Source organism: Psittacula echo (assembly GCF_963264785.1).
Source record: "Psittacula echo genome assembly, chromosome: 13".
Lineage (NCBI taxonomy): Eukaryota > Metazoa > Chordata > Aves > Psittaciformes > Psittacidae > Psittacula > Psittacula echo.
In genome coordinates, this window is record NC_137749.1 from 1428388 (window position 1) to 1448151 (window position 19764).

General features: G+C 48.6%; 3 protein-coding genes across 9 annotated transcripts; 1 reads left to right on the plus strand and 2 right to left on the minus strand.

Moving 5' to 3' along the window:
- Window positions 1-96: 96 nt before the first annotated feature.
- On the plus strand, window positions 97-7334 carry ALKBH2 (alkB homolog 2, alpha-ketoglutarate dependent dioxygenase; the record flags this gene model as incomplete). Its single annotated transcript, XM_080628805.1, has 6 exons — window positions 97-216; window positions 4469-4602; window positions 5172-5352; window positions 5458-5536; window positions 6218-6416; window positions 6520-7334. 6 exons carry the CDS (start codon window positions 97-99, stop codon window positions 6827-6829), a joined length of 1023 nt encoding a protein of 340 aa, XP_080484931.1. The 3' UTR covers window positions 6830-7334.
- On the minus strand, window positions 766-10174 carry UNG (uracil DNA glycosylase). The gene is made up of 8 exons (XM_080628727.1): window positions 10035-10174; window positions 5220-6217; window positions 4456-4656; window positions 4281-4376; window positions 3409-3506; window positions 2713-2801; window positions 2323-2501; window positions 766-1838 (listed from the first exon to the last, which is right to left on the minus strand). The coding sequence occupies exons 2-8, from the start codon at window positions 5970-5972 to the stop codon at window positions 1698-1700; spliced, it is 1557 nt and encodes a 518-aa protein (XP_080484853.1). The 5' UTR covers window positions 5973-6217; window positions 10035-10174; the 3' UTR covers window positions 766-1697.
- USP30 (ubiquitin specific peptidase 30) lies at window positions 7910-19379 on the minus strand. 7 transcript variants are annotated; one of them, XM_080628729.1, is made up of 14 exons: window positions 19246-19379; window positions 18872-18981; window positions 17558-17740; window positions 16378-16481; window positions 15993-16091; window positions 15229-15271; window positions 14881-14975; window positions 14170-14229; window positions 13374-13460; window positions 12698-12778; window positions 12063-12282; window positions 11487-11595; window positions 10561-10865; window positions 7911-10247 (listed from the first exon to the last, which is right to left on the minus strand). In XM_080628729.1, exons 1-13 carry the CDS (start codon window positions 19314-19316, stop codon window positions 10601-10603), a joined length of 1527 nt encoding a protein of 508 aa, XP_080484855.1. In that variant the 5' UTR covers window positions 19317-19379; the 3' UTR covers window positions 7911-10247; window positions 10561-10600. The 7 variants fall into 7 exon arrangements, with proteins under 7 accessions (XP_080484856.1, XP_080484855.1, XP_080484860.1 ...); XM_080628730.1 differs by having other exon boundaries at window positions 7910-10865; window positions 15229-15268; XM_080628734.1 differs by lacking the exon at window positions 10561-10865.
- Window positions 19380-19764: the final 385 nt, after the last annotated feature.

Consider the following 19764-nt stretch of genomic DNA (forward strand, 5'->3'; position numbering starts at 1 on the left):
GGGTGCCGAGCCCGCGGGTCCCCGCTCCGTGTGGGTGCGATGAACACGGGCAATGCGGGCTCCTTGCCCCGGTCCCCTCAGCCAGGCAGGGCGTCCATGGCAGGCCCGGAGCCCACGGGTGCCCCGGCTGCCGGTGCCAGCCCCGCACGTGACGGTAACGTCAAGCGGAGATGTTTGTGTGCGAACGTGCCCGGAGAACTTGTGCTGGAGGAGAGGGTGAGGGGGGGCAGGCATGGCCGGCAGGGACACCCGAGCCTTGGGGGACAAAGGTGCCTTGGCCTTGTGCCTGGCCATGGGGATGAGGGCAAGGACACGAGCCTGCTCCTTGGGGCTCGCCTGCACAGGGGGGAGCGGGGATCCCCCCCCAAAGCCAGCAGCCATCACTGAGCCAGGGACACCCCCAAAGCCAGCAGCCATCACTGAGCCAGGGACACCCCCAAAGCCAGCAGCCATCACTGAGCCAGGGACACCCCCAAAGCCAGCACCCATCACTGAGCCAGGGACACCCCCAAAGCCAGCAGCCATCACTGAGCCAGGGACACCCCCAAAGCCAGCACCCATCACTGAGCCAGAGCCTTACCCCAGGCACCCCCCTTTGCCATTTTCCTGCCAGTTTGATCACACCATAACAGAAACTGAGCAGTTTTTATTTTTAAAAAATCCCAAACTGGGGAAAACCCCAAATAAACAAGAAGTACCACCCCCCACTCCCCAAAAACTATAGACTTCCCTTGCACTAGTGTTGCCTGTCAAGGAAATGCCAAGGAAAAGCCTTATAGGAGTCTTCTATAAGAAGTGATGTAATTCCCAAACAAGGCACTTCAGTTAAAGGAATTAAGGAGACAAAGATGGACTGGAAGCCCCGAAGTGCTAACTCCAACCTTGCCTTCACCCTGGAAGCCCCACAGTTAGTTCCAACAGTGGCTCGAGTCTGCTCCTATGCAGGCAAAGCACAAAGCTCCCTCTGTTCTAAGATCTCCTGCACCCATCAGCTGGAACAAACCTGGTGCCTCCAGCAGGTACCAGAGTTCAGTCACCACAACTCACCTGTCAGACAGGTGCTAACACACCCAGAACAATGGAAGAGCTTAGGGGTTCCTATCTAAATAGCAACAAAAAGCTCAGGGCACCACTAGAGCCTTGGTCACGGTCTCCTCCTGGCTGCTGGGGGTATTTACCCTCAAATCTTGAGAGCACAGCTACACCAAGTAACACTTCTGACAGGGTACAGTCTTTACAGTCCCATATTGCTGCTAAATCTTGCAATAACAAAAAGCTAAACCCAAAAGCATCTTCCTTTTCTGCACGGCATCAGCTCCCCATTCCCCAAACAGGAAACCTGGATTTGCAGTGGGAAGCAGCACCAGAAGTTATTTACAAAAGCTGAACAGTGTCACCTGGGAGAACTGACATCCCTCCCAAGAGCCTGGAACTATGTTCCCATCACACCAAGGAACACAAAGTAATAAACAACTCTCTGCTTCACGCTAGGCAGCAAGTCACCCATCCAACACATCAGTACGCTCCTCAGAATAAAGGAACCCTTTAAAACGACAACATTTCTGACAGTTTGGTCATTTCTTCTTTGCTCAACATCCAAAGATTCATTCCCAGGTCAGCAGAAGCTCTTCAGGAACAAGACAACCCCTGAGCAGGGGCTGTCTCCAGCCACCAGACCCCAGCGGGGTGAGTGCAGCTCAGAGCGCTCTCCAGTCAATGGGCTTCTTCCCGGCTTTCTTGAGCAGCTCATTGGTCTTGGAGAAATGCCGACAGCCAAAGAAGCCTCTGTTGACAGAGAGGGGCGAGGGATGCACCGTCTGCAGGACGTGGTGGCGTTTCTGGGGAGCACCAGAGGAAACCACTCGTTAGATTCCTGTTTTCAGCTCCTAGGACAAGGCTGGCTGCTTCCCCTCTGACCAAGTGGGATGGCCCCTCTGCACCTCCTCAGCCACCAGCAGGAGCACCCAAAGGGCTGGCCATGAGGACCAAGACTTTTGTCCCACTGAGCAGAGGATGGACTCCATGAAGCAGCAGTAATACCCTGGCCATTGTTCAGCTGCTGTAATCCTAACAGCAAGTTTTATGCTATTCCTAGAAAAGGCAACAGTTCTGTCCCCAAGTGGAGGCTTTTCTGACAACACAAGGTTACACTTGCTCCACTTCTATTGCTTAATTCCGGCAAAGGCCAAGCTTGAACAAACAGGGAACTAAATCCGACAGCAGAGCTCAAGCAGGGAGAAAGCCCCAATTCCGTAAGGGAAGTGCCCTCTAGTGTCCACCCAACTGAGGAAAAGAGAGGAAGGAAAGGAAGAGAAGCTGTACCCTGTCAATGGAGCTGCCTTTCTTCTGGGCATAGGCTCCCCACAGCATGAAGACCACCCCGTGCAAGTTCTTGTTGAGCCAGGACACCACGACGTCCGTGAACTGCTCCCAGCCTCGCTCCCTGTGGGACGTGGCCTGGTGAGCCCGCACCGTGAGGACAGCGTTGAGCAGCAGCACCCCTAGCAAACACACAAGAGCATGGAACAGAGCAGGGCTTTGCTTCTTCCTGCTTCCCACAGCAATGGTAAGTTCCATTTTCAATCTATGGCATCCACTAAGCATGTACTCAGAATGGATTTTGTCTTTTACTGTTTCCAAGCATGGGGCTGTCTTATTACAAGGCCTTTTTATGACAAACCGCAGGTTCATTGATAGAGCATGTTAACTCACCTTGCTTGGCCCAGCCAGTCAGATCACCATGCCCAGGATGAGTGAAGTCCTCGATATCCGTAGATAATTCCTTGTAAATGTTTTCTAAGCTGCAAGCAAAAACCACCAGAAGCTGTTTAATGTCTAAAGATAAGAGCACACAAACAGCACCACTCATTGCTCTTACCCTCGGCAAGAACAGTACTGATTTTAATCGGATTTAAAAGAATCTTCCCTGTGAGGGTGCTGAGGCACTGGCACAGGGTGCCCAGAGGAGCTGTGGCTGCCCCATCCCTGGCAGTGTTCAAGGCCAGGTTGGACACAGGGGCTTGGAGCAAGCTGCTCCAGTGGAAGGGGTCCCTGCCGTGGCAGGGGTTGGAGCTGGAGAAGTTTTAAGGTCCCTTCCAATCTAATCCATTCTAGGATTCTCTGATAATAAAGCCATTTACAGAAGCAGAGCAGCAAGGCCCTTTGAGTGCCTGGCTAGAGGCTAAATAAGGAAGTCTCGGCACAACTGAAAATGCAAATTTACAGCCAACCACACTCTTCAGAACCACAAAGTACCCAGAATTATCCACGCTTCTGCAGCAATGGGTTTTAATAAGCAAAGCACAACTCAGCTTGAAGCATCACAACTCAGTTCACAGCAATCATGTGGCTCACAGCTGTGAGTAATTTGCTTGAAAAAGGGGGTTTACAAAACGAACATTGTCATACCTGGGGGGAGGTGGAACAGGCTTCTGGACACTGAAACAGAGCCCATGAGCTTGATTAGGGCCATGATATGGATCTTGTCCCAGAATGACAACCTTCACCTGAAACCACACCTTTGTTAGCACTGAATTATTGTTCGTATAATTCCCAAAAGAGGTAAAGAAAACACAGAAGGCTTTTAAACAAACTCTATCCTAGACCAAGCATACAGACCAACAAACACCCACCCCAAACCACCCAAGAACTGAAGTCTAAACCACTCGCCTCTCATTGCAAGCAAGTTCAAGACTGTAAACTCCACCTAACACTAAGGATTAGCACCCCTACAGCTTTGCTGCCAAGATTACGAGGATAATTTTGAGTGGAGAAAACCAACATTTCCATGAGCCACAGTAAAATCCTTTATTAAGGTATTTTCCAAGTAGAGTTTTTAACATTTCAGTTTTATGCCGCTCTTGCTATGATATTTTGACACAGTTTATGGGCAACGGGATTACCTTAACCATTGGGGGTTTTTTTAATTATAGTTCATTACAGACCAATTAAAAACAGGAGAGATGTAAAAGAGCCAAAAATCACGCATGCCATTAAGCTGGTAACACTGGAAATAAGGGCAAAAGTCCAACTAAAGTTATAAAGGAAATTCTATGACCAATAAAGGTAATAAAACAATAAAGTTTAACTATCAGAGATGAAAGAGACGCCGGGATTTATGACTTATCTGAGAGAAACAGCATCACCTGCATCACATGGGACTTGCTTAACAGACCAAGCATCAAACAACCACACCAACACCCCCAGCCCTGCCTTTTCATCGTTCTAAACGCAGCAGCAGCAGCAGAGACAACTCACACACACCCCGCGGCGCTACTCACATCCCTAATGTCGCACATCTGCGTCCAGGTGAAGACTTGCTCGGGGGGCGGATACACCGTGTAACGCTTCCTCTCCTCTGCCACGAACGCCATCAGCTGCGGGGAGAGAAAGTGAGCCCGGGGCTGTGGGGAGCAGCGGCCGCCAGGCCGGGGGCCGCCTCCTTCACTGACTCACCTGCACGAAGTAGGGCTTGGAGAACTCCGCGGCCAACTGCCTCCGCCAGCTCTCCCCGAAGCCCGGCGGCACGTTCCGCTCCGCCAGCCGCTGCCGCGCCGCCTCCTTGTTCTTGCGGATCCGCTCCAGCTGCTCTGGACTTAGCAGGTAGGCCGCCCCCGACCTATCTCCCGCCGCCTTCGCCTTCTTCACGGCGCTGACCTGGAAGCAGCGCGTTAAGAGACGGATGCAGACCGGCCCGGGGGCACCGCGGCCCAGCCGTGGCCCGAGCAGGAGCCTTGCTGCTATCATGGCCCCATCAAGCACCACCCTCCGCACGCGGCTATTTCGCGGCAAAACAGCGTCAGGCCGCTCCCCATTGGCGGCAGCTCCGCGCGGGGCCCGCCCACAAGCGGGAGCACAAATTCTCTTTCTTTCTATTGGTAAACGGCAAAGCGCCCGCTCCTCCCTACTGGCTCGCCACGGCCGGCAGAAAGGATTTCTACCTAGCAACCGTGGCGACACAGCGGTTCTCAGCATCCATTGGGCGGCAGTGGAGCGTGGCCTTGATTAGCAGCTCATTCAAGCGTGCTGGGAGCGCGGGGTTTTTGGAAGCGGCGGCGCAGCGAGCGCTCCTCTCACCCCCGCACCCCAAAATCCACGAGCGCCGCGCACCCCAACTGCCACCAACGTCCCGAGACCCCCTTCCACCCTTAGCCCCTCTCCTCCCTCCACAGCCGCCACCAGTCGCAGCTCCAGCGCCGCCGGCTCCCCCAGCCCGCTACCTCAGCATCACCGTCCGGCTCCGGGGAGCGGCTGCGCTTCTTGGCCGGCGCGGCGCTGAAGAAGGAGTGCAGCGTCTTCTGCCCGATCATGGTGGTGACAGAACGGTGGCGGCGGCGCTGCGCGGGGCGGCGAGTGAGGGGGATGCCGATTTGGCGCCAAAACCGCGCGCGTGCGCGGGCTGGGCGGAGTCTCGCCAGAGGGAGGGGAGCCGGGCACTCACTGACGCATGCGCGATAGCGCCGCTTCTCCCGTTCCTTGAGGCGGACGTCCTCGGCCGTCTCACCGTGCCGGTACCGGTACCAATACCAATGGACAGGTTCGTGGTTAAACGCCCCAGCGGAGATGCAGGGAGCAGCGGGAAGAGGCCGCGGCCGGAGGAGCCCGCCCCGGGGCTGGCAGGAGCCCGCTGGCAGGAGATCCGGGCCGAGGGCCTGAGCTGCGACTACCGGCTGCTCTTCGGCAAGGCTGAGGCTGACGAGATCCTCCAGCAGCTGGAGGAGCACGTGGAGTACTTCGAAGGTAACGGCTCCGCCGCCCCGTGAAGTGTCTCCCGTGGCCTGGGCAGCAGTGCCGAGGTGTGGAGGGGCCTCTGCAGGCGCCTGGTGTGTGCAGGGTGCCCCTGAGAAGCCAAGACCAAGCACAGGTCCCATCCCACACGGTGAAACTTTGCTTAAGTGCTTGTCAAGTGTTTTAATTCCTGTTTTAAGGCAGCTGGGGTAATCCTGGAATGGTGACGGGGTGTGTTGGTCCATATGAGATATCCCCCGTCATGTTAATTCAGCAGCAGAATGCGATGGGTGCTGATCCCATTCATCCCATTCAAGTGGGATAGGGAGGCAGTGCCAGACCTGAGTGCTTCAAGAAACACCTGAAGTTTGTCACAACCGTCCATCTCTTGTCCCACTGGAGTCACAGATGCTCCAGATGCAGAGAATGTTGAGCTGTGTAGAGGTGACACAGAGTTGGGTTTGATCCTTCTCGTTTCTCCTTTAAACAGCTGAAATGACAAAAGTGCAAGTGTTTGGCAAATGGCATCAGATTCCAAGGAAGCAGGTAACCTATGGAGACCCTGAGGTAACGTACACATACTCAGGCGTTACCTTCTCCCCTAAGCCATGGATCCCAGTTCTGAACCGTATCAGAGAGCGCGTCACCTCCGACACAGGACATACTTTCAATTTCGTGGTTATCAACAGGTATGTCTGGTTTCTGATTGCACCCAGCAGCTTGTGCAGATGGAAAGCTGCCTGTGCAACACTTGACACATCACTGAGGAGCTGTTTGATGTTCGTTTGACAGGTACAAAGATGGTGAGGACCACATAGGTGAGCATCGAGATGACGAGAGAGAACTGGTTCCCCGCAGTCCCATTGCATCCGTGTCCTTCGGAGCTTGCAGGGACTTTGTCTTCAGGCACTGCGCTTCCCGAGGGAAGAATGCAACATGCCACATCAAGCCCATCAAGCTGCAGCTGGCCCATGGGAGCCTGCTGATGATGAAGTACCCCACCAATGTGTATTGGTACCACAGTCTGCCCCCCCGCAAGAGAGTGCTTACCCCAAGAGTCAACCTCACATTTAGGAAATTGATGGCTATAGCCAAGAAATGAAATATTCAGCAATCAAGCTCCGGGTCTTTTAACTCTGAAAATAGAAGCTTTCTTTCCCAAAGTAACTCAGTTTGTCATTCACTGTCTTTGATGATCCAAAGTACAAATTAAACCAAGAGAGGAGACAGTGTTCTTGGTAACTCGCTAATAAAGACTGCGACTGCTGATCTTAAATGCCAGGAATACTTTGTGAAATGCTGCTGTAGCTCTGCTGGTACATGTTTTTAATGAGCAAGGCCCTTGTTTTGCTCAGGAGGAAGTTTGTTCTCAACTGATCTTCATCTAGCCAGTTTGTAGTCTGTAGCCTCTGAAACAGTTTATAATTACTATAAAGTCCAGGATGTGATCATTGGAAGCTGGTGCTGTTCAACAGGTGACGCTTTCTTGTCTCCTCTGTCAATAAGCTATAGTTTGCTTATTTTTTAAGAATAAAATACAACTGAGACTGCCACAAAGATGAGGAGTGCTAAGATATGGATGCTGATATTGGATATTGGATAATGGATATTGGATATTGGATAATGATATTGGTCAGTGGGAAGGAGGAAGCTGTGCAGGGACAGGGTCCTTTGCACAGAAACCAGGCAGCATAAGATGACTTTCTGGGGAGAGACTGGGTTGGACCATTGACATGGGCAATGCAGTGGGAAAGGCTGTGCCTTCTGAGAGTGTTTTTCTGAATGATTATCCCTAGGGATCCATTCTGACTACCTGGAAGCCAATCCCTTCCGTGCTCATGGTGAATCGTGAGGAAATGAAGAAGGACCTTCCAAAGTCACCAACAACAGGCCTTGTGATGGTGAGTGCCGAGCGAGAACGTGACCTGACCCCTGTGTAACCAGGCCACAAGCACCTGAATTAGTGGTGGGCTCCGTCCTTCAGTGCTGGGTTGTTAGGACTGTGGAATTAATGTCTGTTCAGACGATATGGAGTGGGTACTCCCTACTCTCTGCCACAGAAAATGCTGTGTGTAGGTAAAAAGCTGCATGAATGCTGCTTATCCAGAGAACTTGAAGTGCTGTTTCTGTCATGCATACCAAATGCAGTTTGGCTCAGAGCTTGGTCTTCATTTCAAGACATTACCACATGTGACCAGCTACGTTTTTAAATAAGTTTGTTCTTTTATTGCTACTGTACAGTTACAAAAATACCCTGAAGTGAAAACGCAACTTCAAACAGCAGTGCAGTGTTTGACTATGATATCATACATCAGAAATAATGTACAGAATAATCCAAACACAGGGATGTCGTCTTGAAGCTCTTCTCGGATGGTCTTTCACATTTTATTAATGCCTTCTCCACCATGGAAGCTTGTGAGTAGCAAGCACCAGTGTTTGATGAGCCTCATGTGCCTGCAACAGAACGCAGTGGCTTCCAAAGGTGAGGGTTGGGTGGCAAACATCTGCACAGGTCTTTGATGCTCACAGGAGCTGGGAGTGTCCAGCACAGCTCAGGACCAAGGTGCTGATGCTCCCTTCCTCACACCAAGGGCTTAGCCAAGACCATCTACTCCTTCCTACTAGTGAAAGCTAGAACAATGCTGGCAACTCAACCCTCATCTTTACAGCCCTTGAGGAAGCTTTTGGAGTAAATCTGCAGCTGGGTGCAATGGAGCAGTTATTTATCAGTTATTTATCATCCTCATCAAACAGGCCCCTGTTGGAAAGCAGCTCTACACAAAAGAAAAATACACTGAACATAGAAGCTGGCAGCAACACGTGGCTTTATGCCCTGGTACACGCTGACAAATGACAGCTTAGTCCATTGTGGGCATATGTTCTGACCCACCTCCAGCATTGCTGCTTGCTAAACCAAGTGCCCTGTCCAGATGAACCTCTCCAAAATTCAGTTAAAAGCCCTAAACAGACCATTGAGAACAGAGAATACATACTGCTGGCAGTGGAAATGTTCTGAAGTTGTGAGGTACAAATGGGATACCTGCTGGAACTGGGTACTTTGCTTGATGTCTTGTCTTCCATGACTTCGTAGAGCTGCACACCAGAGCTACCCAGAGTGGAGGGAGGGCTTTCATCTTCCACAAGTCCATTAGCTCTTAGGTCAATGGCCCTGTTTGGCATTTTGCATCCTTCTAGTGTTTTTTATTTATTCTAGTATTTTGCTTGTTGTTTTTTCGTAAGTTAAAATAGAAAGGTTAAAACCATGCTACAGCCTAGCACAGACAGGGAGACTCCTTAGGAACTAGTACATCAGTGGATTTATAGACTATTTTATGTACTGTGAGCATCACTTGGAGCAGGAATTGTGATCCACACTCTGGAATGATGAGTTGTGTAAATAGTTTTGCATACGTATCCATGACCACTCCTATTTTGGCTGGTTTCTTGGAGGAGCTCCGGATGCCTGTGAGCTTTGGGCAGCAATGTGGATACATGAGGTACAAAGTTGCCTTAGAAAACTATTAAGACAGTTGCTAGCATTGGAAAACTTAGTTGCTGTTTTACACTGTGAAAGCTTGTCTGATGAGTTATGCTTTTTCTCCTCCAAGCTCACAAGGATGGAAAAGAGCTAAAAGGAGCTTACATACTTCATCCCTGGACATTTAAAAGCAGTCAAAAGGATGGGTTTTGCTACTTCTCCCTCTGTGCTTAGTTTGGGGTTTACTTTTCTCTTACACCTCACGCAATCCAGAGCAGCAGAGTGCAATTCCCTTCTGTTCCTGCAGCAACCTGTGTCTCACGCAGCACCACCAGGCTTTGCAGGCTGCTGTATGACTTCCGCCTCTAACTTCCCGAGGGGACTCTCAGCTCACAGTCACAGCCAGCACAAGCTCAACAGCAAGGCAGACAGCTCAGATCTGAATGGTCTATGAGAAATGGCAGTTTTCAGCATTAAAATAGGAAGGGCAAGTCTAGAACACGAATTACAGTAGCCTTGAAATCACAGCATTAAAAGTTGTAGTCGATCCTACAAGCAACTGTATTCAGCAGAGTAACAAGGAAATGATAATACTGGTCACCAGCAAACGCTCCTGTCTCTTGAGTTCAGCCATATTCCAGGGGCAGAACAAATCAGGGGCTCAGCTAAAATAGATTAAAACCCTCTATATTTTCTCCTGGAAAAAGGAAACTGCGCTTTGCATCAGCAGAAGTACGTCTGTGATGTCTGAAGAACTACAATATCAGGAAGATGGTGTGAACAGGGAAGTTGGGTTTTAGATCATGCATGTTATGTAGAGATGCCTTACTTTACCAGTCAGCTGGGATATCGAGATCTGATTCCATTAGCAGTTCATCCCATCATCTCGAGACATTTATCAGAACACAGCGCACGCAGTGGACTCAGACAATGGTGATGTAGCTCTTCACATAGGCTCAAGGCACTTTGTTTCTTAAATCATTGCCTTTGATAGCAGAAGCTTCCCATCAACCACTCCTGGGGCTGCCGTGTTCAGAAATACCTGCAGTGAAATGTGTAGGATTAAGCATCTCCCTGTGAAAACGTACATGTATGTCAGAGCATGGAACACAGCCCTGGGAAGTCTGTTTGCAGTGTCTGTTTCAGAGCTGTGATGTTGGCAAAATTACTACCTAACAGAATAAATACTCCTTTAATACAGCTCTACTCCGGGCTGCACAACATCAGCAGACCAACTTTGGTACAAACACAACTCCCGGCAAGAGCCAGCCTTTGCCATAGGCGAGGGGAAGGTTAAAGGGCCTGTGGTGGGTTATTTGCATAACAGACAGGAGGTGCCATGTAGATCTCATTACAGGAGTTCTGTCAGGTTTTGTCCTTCTTCTGCTCTCTTCATCACTCTTCAGCTCTTGACTCCAAGCTCTGGTGCTGTACCCTGGAGTGAACACGCTCATAGAACAGCAGGTAGGCACTGCAGGAGAGGACCTCCTGCAGGCTGGCTTTGCGGACGGTGTCATCTGAGATCCACAGCCACTGGCTGCTGACTGCAAAGGGGCTGCGGGGGGAAGGCGGGGAGCGACGGTAGGTCACAAAGTGTCCCGAGTGCATGTCTCCGTGGTGAACCACCACTGCCATCAGGCGGTAAAGGTACACGGGGGAGCTGAAGGACACACAGAAACAGGGAAAGGTCAGCATCACACCTGGGCCAGAAGCAGCCCCAGTTGCTTTGTCTTCAGATGCAGTTTCTTTTTAGAGCAAATCGATGCTCTAAGAGACACGCTGCCTTGCAATTACTTTTCTGTACAGCAAGTATCCACACTGCAGTGCTGCCTTATTCTATTCCCAAGAAAACCATTTATTTTAAGAGTGTATGCTATAGAGGGTTACTGTGTTCTGCACAGCATCATTTGCAACAGCATGTTCCATCAAATCTACCAAAGTGCCACCACTCTGTTCTTAAAGCACTGTTACTGGACAGAAAAGCTACTACAGAAAACTGTGCTTTTAACCAAAAAGGCAAAATTGCAGCAGGTAACCCATGATTTACTGCAACCAGAGAAAGGAGATTTTGAGTTCTGCTTGCAGCAAATTCTGCTGCCATGGAGAAATGGAGCCAAAGAGAACCACCAAAAATCAGCCAAGAGAAAAGCAAGTATTTCCACACAGAAGCTGGGGTAATGTGAAATTCAGTGACAGTGCAGTCACAGAATAAAGACAGAATAAAGGAAGCTATAATTGGAAGGGACAGAAGTTACACAATAGGATAGAACTCTTAACTTACCTGCATTCTGGGAACGCAGCAAGTGGAAAAGTTCCCGAGGACATTAAAAATGAAGAGGGGCAGGCACCATTCACGAAGTGTGGTTTAGTGCCTGATGGTTGTTCTGCACCTGCAAGAGAAAGGAGACAGTAACTCAGCTCAAATGCTGCTATTAGTATTGCTAATAACTGCAGGTGCTTCTGTTCCTGCAACACATCACAGGATACAAAGGTGGTTTATTTACTTTAATTCATGACATACCATAATCCCTTAGAAGATGCCATTCCCAGCATCTTCTTATGCTTGTCCTGAAGCCTTAGAAAACATCACTAGCAAGTCCCTAGGACTTCCCTGTTCAACATGCCCTCATCCTTTGGTCATAAATCCTGTTCTGGGCTATCTGGGAATTTTTGTTTGTTTGTAAGGTTTAATATTTAAAAGGATCAAATTAAATTATCAAAAGAGAACTGTAAACTTGGAGCAGGGGATCCTAATGCTTGCTGGAAAAGGGGTTTCTGTCTGTCTGCATTCATTCTGCAGATTAGAATGGTTTATCACTGAAATGCAGAAATACTGATCTGGTTTACTTCACAGTACCTGAAGGTTTCACTGCTTTCCCATCCTTTGTTCCAGGTGCTGTCTCTTCAGAGTTCTTCTGATTCAGCTCAGTCTGGCTGGACTTGTGAACAGGAAGGTGGTATTTGTAGATGTCCATGATGAGGAACTCATTGAACTGCACGTGTTCATGACGCTTCAGAGGAGTGCCTTGGTTTGACCAGCTCAGTCTTTGCAGATGGATGCACAAACACTGAGGGAGCTTCAGCAATATTCCAGAGAAAAGAAGTCAAGATCCCATTTTCAATGAAAAGAAACTGCTGTGCAAGTTAAAAGCATACTAAAGGACCTGGTGAGTCTAGTGGATAAGGAAGTGCATCACTGAACTGTTCCCTTATGTGCTACTAGAAATGTTCACTCCAATTTGTTGGAGTGAATTGTAAGACATGGCTAATACTCAGTAAGTAATGGCTTTGCACAGAGAGTACCAGGGAGACAGGCCAGGGAGTTATAAATGTCTGACATTCAAAGTCATGCCAGGGTTAACCTCTATCAATAAGTACATATTACTATTGATGGCACTGAGGATGAAAACTGGACATCAAGCAAAGAGATGAAAGAAAGAAATTGCTGTATAGTGGGATTTAAAATACATTTGGAGGGTTAGCTTGCCTCACCTTTCCTAACTTTAATTGCTTAACAAATGTTGTTCTCTGGTTTTCTATGCTCTGTCCATTCAGAATCCCTTCTGCCTGAATCTGAAATCAAAAGAAAAAGAATAAAGCCATTTGATTACCTGCTATGTTTGATGACACATAATAGTGCAGGTCTGCACACTGCAGACAAAGGCAGTTCTCTATCCAGAACTACGCCCGGTGCATTAATAACACCTGCAGTTTTCTAGGAACTTTAAGAATAGCTGGTCTGTCCTAATGGATCAGAACTGTAAGCCAAAATCAAGCCACAAGGAGCATTTACAGAACAAGCCCAGTGCCCAGGTTTGCGTGTAGTCACACGCCATTGCTGTTGGCTTTCTAATGAGCCACTCTGGCTCTGTGCTGTCATCAAACTACGGACAACTGCTTAAAACACCACACCAAAAAATTATCCCAGATATTATCTAAATAATACCTGGTAATTACAGAATCAAATACGTGTCAGTTTTGTAATATTAGTAATAAATAAAGCTTCAAAGTAGTCTGTGAGCTAAGAACTCCATTTTAAATAGAAGAAATCCCAGGCAGGCGAGCGGCTTTCCTACAGTCATGAGGAAAGGAGTAAGACACTGAAACCTTTAACTCTGTCAGCAGCTTCCAGCTGAGCTAGAGGGTTACTTAAATGACGAGGACATACTTTAGTGCAGTTGTCACACACAACATCCTTCACAGATTCAGAGGAGATGAAATGGTGGAGGCAGTGGTCCAGCGTCATGGGACGACCCTTAGCACAAATGAAAACCACAATTACATGGAGTAGGTTTAGGGTGCACGAAACTTACTTTTGTCAAAGGATTTTTCCTTGTTTCTTCCATAGAAACTACAGAATTGCACACTTCTTGAGAAAGCTGACTAAATGGCTTTTGAGTGTAGAACACTGATAATGTAACTATGGGGATTATTCTTTGGCCTGGATTAAACACAGAAAACATTCCAGCCTGTGGATAAGAACAATGGCTGAGTCCCCCCAGATCTACAGTGTTTTGCCATTCACTGTTTTTCAGAGAGCCAAAAAGAAACAGAAACAACTCCAGTTGAAATCACTCAATCCAAAGGCCTGTATTGGGTAACTTGTGTGCTATCACCACAGAGACAAAGCATCTGAAGGTCAGCTGCCAGGACTGCCAGAAACAGCCCTCGGGATATGATCTGGTCTGTTCAAATTACACAGAAAGAAGCAAATACCCCACCAGGAGAGACAGAAAACTCTGCTGGAGTCAACAAAGTCATGCTTCTTGTACTCACTGGTACAACAGCATGTTAGTGATCGGGTTTTGTATTAGCAAAACACGATCATTTCTGAAAAGGCAAGTAAATAAACTGTAGCTTCTCATTTACACTTAGGCTGGAGCATCTTAAAAGGACTAATGAAGCTAACACTGTGACAACAAGGCAATAGGCAGACTGGCTTGTGGTCAGGGAGAGATACGTACCCACGCAGCTGCTGGAATGCTCAGTGAGAGACTGTCAAAGGTATCGTACCTCACAGGGCTCTGCACGGAAACATTTCACACATCCAGTAAGCTAAAATTTAGGATAATCCACATAAAACAACCCCAAAACACCCCAGCCTCACACAAGATGAACGCATGCTCTATGCTGTCCATGATGGTCAGTGGAATTAGGTCAAACCCTCCATGTGCCAAGTACCAAAGGTGCAACTTCGCCTCTCTTCTGCCCCTTGTTTGCAAGGCTTTGAGAAGTGGAAGTACAAACTTCTCCAAATTATCCAGGTTACCTTCACCTCCTTCCTCTGGATAACCAGACTGCAACTGAACCTGGCTTTGCATGTGCCAACTGACCACTGCATGTGGAATGACTAGCTAGTCCTAAAGCACTACCCACGTGAGTGGATTTTCAGTACGTGGTAGCTGTGGGACTGAACACTAAAGATTCAGCTATTATTCTGTCTGCTAAGACAGCTCTTAGACCCACAGAATGGCTCACACAATGTTCTTCAGTATATTTAGTGATACATTCTTGTTCATCACCAACACCGTAAGAAGTACCTGAAAAAGTAACAACCTGAGCTGTCAGTCCTGCAAATCTTTACTGCTTAAACGAACTATGTCAGAAACAAGGGATGGTGGTTTCAGAACCATCCTTTTCCACACACACCTATTACCAGATGCATATTCTCATACCTGGTGTTCACAGTGTTTGCAAACCATGTTGCTGGTGAGCCTTCCATGAAAAGGATGTGGAGATTTCCAGTGATTTGACACAAGGGGAAGAGATCCTGAAACACAAAGTTGAAATTGTCCTTTTATTTTCAATACATCTTGTGTTCATTGCTGTAATTCTACTTTTTTGGTCCACTGTAATAAAAGTAACTGCTCTAAAACATGTTCTGTCCCACTGACACATAATTAATGGGTTTTTAACAGCTGAAGAGATATATTTCAGTCCAATACAGACAAAGATCAATCAATATTAACCCCTTAATAAACTACACTATGAATATTCACATGTCAGAATGGAAAAAGGCATACCTCTTGTTCTGCAGCTTATTTGCTTTTGGATTATTTCTGGCTGCTACAGAGGAAGATAAAAGATTTCATTAACCCTACCTTAGAAAGCACTGAGTATTAAATATGTTCTTATTTCATCCCTACCTAATATGCTTTTCTGCCATTAGAACAATCGTGTGGGCTTAGTGTCTCTTTATATTTGATGAAGGCCAGAAAACCAGGCACATAGCAAACTTATAATTGACAAAAAGAACAATTCTAGTGAAGTGAGTACTTAAGCTACAGAATCCTCAGTCTTGGAGTATAAAATAAAGCCAATTTTATAACCCTTTTGTATCTGTTTTAGACAAAAAGTGATAGAAACTTCCCATCTGCATGAAGTTTACCACTAACCTGGAGGTTGAGATAAATTTCACCTCCAAATGGACTATTCCATAAATGTCCATTTTGCAGTTTTCAAACCTCTTTCATGGGTCAACTCTTACAGATAAGAGTGCTTAGATGGACTGCTGTTCCATGGCTGTATTTCAATCCCTATATTGAATGGCATTTAGGGATGCAAAAGCCCTCGTGAAACTGGGATCACTGTAAATTCAGTGTAAATTCCCTTATGGAAATAATTTTTCATGCTTTACATTCCCTGCCTTGTTGATTCATTTCTATCAGAGCACTAAAGAACAGCTTTGTAAACATAATGAAACATCTTCCATGTCTAAACAGACACTTTATCCTTGACACACTTAGGAATGTAGGCAGCCTATGAGACTCCTGATAGAAGACATCACCTCCAGCGAGTGCACATCGAACAAATGTGTCACACGGGGCTGACGATCCCGTTCGTCTTCTAGTGAAGAGGTAAGGACATGAAACAGTTCATGAGCATCCTATTAAATAGAGGCATAAGAGTCAGAGGAAGCAAAACCTAAAGATATCAAACCATACCCCAAGGAACACTGACAAACTACTGGAGTAGGAAATTACAGGAAAACTTACTGCTTAGAGCCCACCTCGTGTATTAATAGCGATTATTTGTGCATCTGCAAACTTCACCACAGCAAAGGTTCAGATGTGACACTCAGGGCTGTTAGTACCACAGCTTCAATTCTCTTTTAGTCCAGATCTGGGCACTCAGGTGGGCATCAGGCAGTCTAACATGAGTTCTGTACTCACCTGCTCTTCGAATGATGAGATCTGCCACCTGTACAATCTTAGAACCTCTAAGAGACAGCTTGCATCCAGGACATCATCTTCTGTTGCCTCTTGACAGGATAAAGCTGGAGACAGTGCATGTAAAAGTGTCAGCAAGAGCCACAAAGAACAGTTACAACACAAACCTTTCATTTAGACCGTATGTTACTTGTGAATCATATAATTGATGACAGGAAAGTTATTCTTAGGGCAGGTAGATGGTGACCATCAAACTAATGTGATTAATTACCATTCCCATCTGACTCAGGCTGACTGACCTCATACATTCTCCTCAGCTAACACCTATGCAAAGCGAACGGTTTCTCAACTATAATATAAATCCTAATAACAGAAACACTGTCCAGAAAGACAAATTTGTACTGGTGGATTAGGTAAAAAATGGTACTTTACATGGCACAGAAACCTTTACATGCCCCATCACCCTTCCATCAGTTAAATGTACACACTTAACTGGCACTATTTTAGTATGAACAACATCCCAAGACAGGAATGCTTCCAATGAAGGTTAAAACAAAACCCTGTGAGGAAAGCCAGGGTGAGCCAGCAGATTCCTTGTACATGTTGTGTGCTTAAATAGGAGGTAGCTGATCCATGAATTCAGCACAGGGACAAGTCTCACACAGGCTACCAAATGGGGCCTGGAGGCTTTAGCATTTTTATCCAAGGTCATACAAAGCATCTAATTTAATAGTCCATATTTTGGGTAAAATAGCAAGCTTGGGAAGAAATGCTTTAATTATTTTATAATGCATTTTTTTATAGAGAATTCTGAGTGCCCATCTGACTGTGATATTTTCCTATTTAATTATGCTGAGTCCATATTCATACTGGTTTAACCCTTAGTACTCTGAAGACCAAATGCATTAAAGCCTGTGGCACTGGGTTCTATAACCACATTTTGAGCACCCCTGTTGCACCTCTATTTATACAACCTACTGTCAAACAGCTTCTCCAGAGCAATGTGCATGATGCTGGGGTGGCTGTTTCTCCATTGAATTCAATATTTAAACTAAAATCAAATTAAAACCAGAATACAAGGCCACAGGAGCTGCCTTTCTTTAGGAAAGGAGGTGAGGAACGATAACATTTATGCTTAATATTTCCTTCTTAGTTTATCACATCATGGAAAACATTGCAGTACCTCTTAGGAGACGCAGCAGTGTGACTGACAGGTACTGGTGCTCAGTGGACTGGCTCTGCTCTGTCTTGTACTGTGCTGTGAATCCCTCCAGCCACTTGATGAAAGACGGGCAGGAAGATAAGCCTTGCAGCAAAGAGTTCATGAAACACGTGTTCCCCAAGTTCAGGAGGCCAGGTACAAGCCCTACAAACAGAAGTGAGGAAGTTAACACCATAAAGTGTAGGGAAAAGAGGCTGTCTTTCAGCAGCAAGTGTTGAGTTAGGTATTAAAATTACATTAAAAACTTTATTTAGTACTTGTACCCAAGGAAACCAGAAGACCCTGCTGTTTATGACACCACACTAATGTGTTTATATCCATGGTGGTCTCCTTGACACCAGTGTCGTATCTTTACATTTTCCTGGAAAAACACCCTTTTTTTCCCGGTAGGAATAGATTTCTATCAGCAACACTAAGGCTCAGCATTACCTGCAAGTTACCATAGAACTACAGCATTCTGGCTTACAAAATACATATAGGAGGCCCCTGTTGTGCAAGTTTACAGGAGCCCACAGGGTCAGTGCTGCCCCAGTGCAGGCTCAGCCCGGTTTGGTACAGCTTTCTCTCTGGTCCAGATCAGCAGTTTGTGATCTAATCTCCTGGGCTGCCAGGAACTGATAAGAAATATTTCTGTGCCACTGCTCAGCACGAGACCTTCGCTTCTCTTGTGCTCATGGTCCGTAAGGACACAGCTGGTTTGCACTCCAAAAGGCCAAACGCAGTGTGTTATCTGCAGCGTGTCACAAGGCAGGAAAACATGTCTGGTGAGGCAAGGTTTTGGATAACATAAGAGTAGGGATAGGACATGGCCTTAGGCTGAAGGACGGGAGACTGAGCTGAGCTCTTAGGCAGAAGCTCTTCCCTGTGAGGGTGCTGAGGCGCTGGCCCAGGGTGCCCAGAGAAGCTGTGGCTGCCCCATCCCTGGCAGTGTTCAAGGCCAGGTTGGACACAGGGGCTTGGAGCAAGCTGCTCCAGTGGAAGGGGTCCCTGCCCGTGGCAGGGGTTGGAGCTGGAGGAGCTTTAAGGTCCCTTCCAACACAGACCAGTCTGTGACCCTATGAGACACGCCAATTGGTACAGTTAATACAGCGCATAAGTAACAAGACCCCTCTGCTCAGTACCTATGTTTTCAATCGGCTGCAGTTCTGCACAGGGCAGTGACCGCGGTTCCTCCTGTCACGATAAAATCACCTTCAGGAGGTAACGCTATGACCCAGGGACGTTCTCCAGCCCCATGCACGCCGAGGTGCTGGGGCTCGGCCCCTGCCCTCCTACCTCTCCTGCGCCTCTTCCTCTCGGTGATGGGCCCCCACAGCACGTACATCCCCGCGGCCAGCGCCGCGGCCACCCCCCCGATAACGCCCCAGTTCTTCATCGCTTTGTGCCTGCAACGGGAACACAAACCAACACCACCGGGGGTCGGTACCGCCGCCTGCACGGACACGGGGCGAGGGGCCCCGGAGGCTCACACCGCTCCCCCGCGCTCCAACGTCCAACCCCCGGCACCGCTCTCGGTGCTTGGTGCCCGGCCCTGGGGAAGGGAACGGCCGGCCGCGGCCGTTGGCTCTGCTACACCGCCCGGGCCGCCGCCGCGGCTCCCTCCCGCCCCGGCCCGGCCTGAGCCCCCCGCTCGGTCGGTCCCCGCTGACCTGGCCGCCGCCCCGGCCCGCAGCAGCCGCCGCACGGCGCCGCCCGCCTCCGCCACACCGCCGAGCAACATCGCCCCGCCGGAACCAGGGCTCCGCGGGCGGGCTGGCGGCGGAGCGCAGGCGGCAGCGGAACGCCGGAAGTGGCGCGGGGGGGGCCGGTTAGAGCGCGGACCGCCCCTAGCAACGGGCGGCGGCGGGCGCTGGTCGCTAAGGGACACGCGGGCCTGCGCCATGAGCCGGGACCGGAGCGAGCCGCGCTCACCGCCAGCCGCGGCACTACCGGGGGTTAACGTGGTGCCTGGGGACATGGAGGGACAGGCCAAGGGGAATGGCTTTAACCTGCCCGAGGGGAGACTGAGATGAGCTCTCAGGCAGAAGCTCTTCCCTGTGAGGGTGCTGAGGCGCTGGCACAGGGTGCCCAGAGAAGCTGTGGCTGCCCCATCCCTGGCAGTGCTCAAGGCCAGGTTGGACACAGGGGCTTGGAGCAAGCTGCTCCAGTGGAAGGGGTCCCTGCCCGTG

Excerpts from the sequence above, each read along its gene's own strand:
- UNG (XM_080628727.1), bottom strand. The coding sequence starts at position 5,972 with ATGGACCAACACACCCCGTCACCATTCCAGGATTACCCCAGCTGCCTT. Across the intron at positions 3,507-4,280 it reads AGATGTGCGACATTAGGGAT|GTGAAGGTTGTCATTCTGGG; the intron begins GTGAGTAGCGCC and ends GTGTGGTTTCAG. Across the intron at positions 2,802-3,408 it reads CCTGTTCCACCTCCCCCCAG|CTTAGAAAACATTTACAAGG; the intron begins GTATGACAATGT and ends TTTTGCTTGCAG.
- USP30 (XM_080628729.1), bottom strand. The coding sequence starts at position 19,316 with ATGTTGCTCGGCGGTGTGGCGGAGGCGGGCGGCGCCGTGCGGCGGCTG. Across the intron at positions 16,092-16,377 it reads TCTCATCATTCGAAGAGCAG|GATGCTCATGAACTGTTTCA; the intron begins GTGAGTACAGAA and ends TCTATTTAATAG. Across the intron at positions 15,272-15,992 it reads TCGATGTGCACTCGCTGGAG|CAGCCAGAAATAATCCAAAA; the intron begins GTGATGTCTTCT and ends CTTCCTCTGTAG.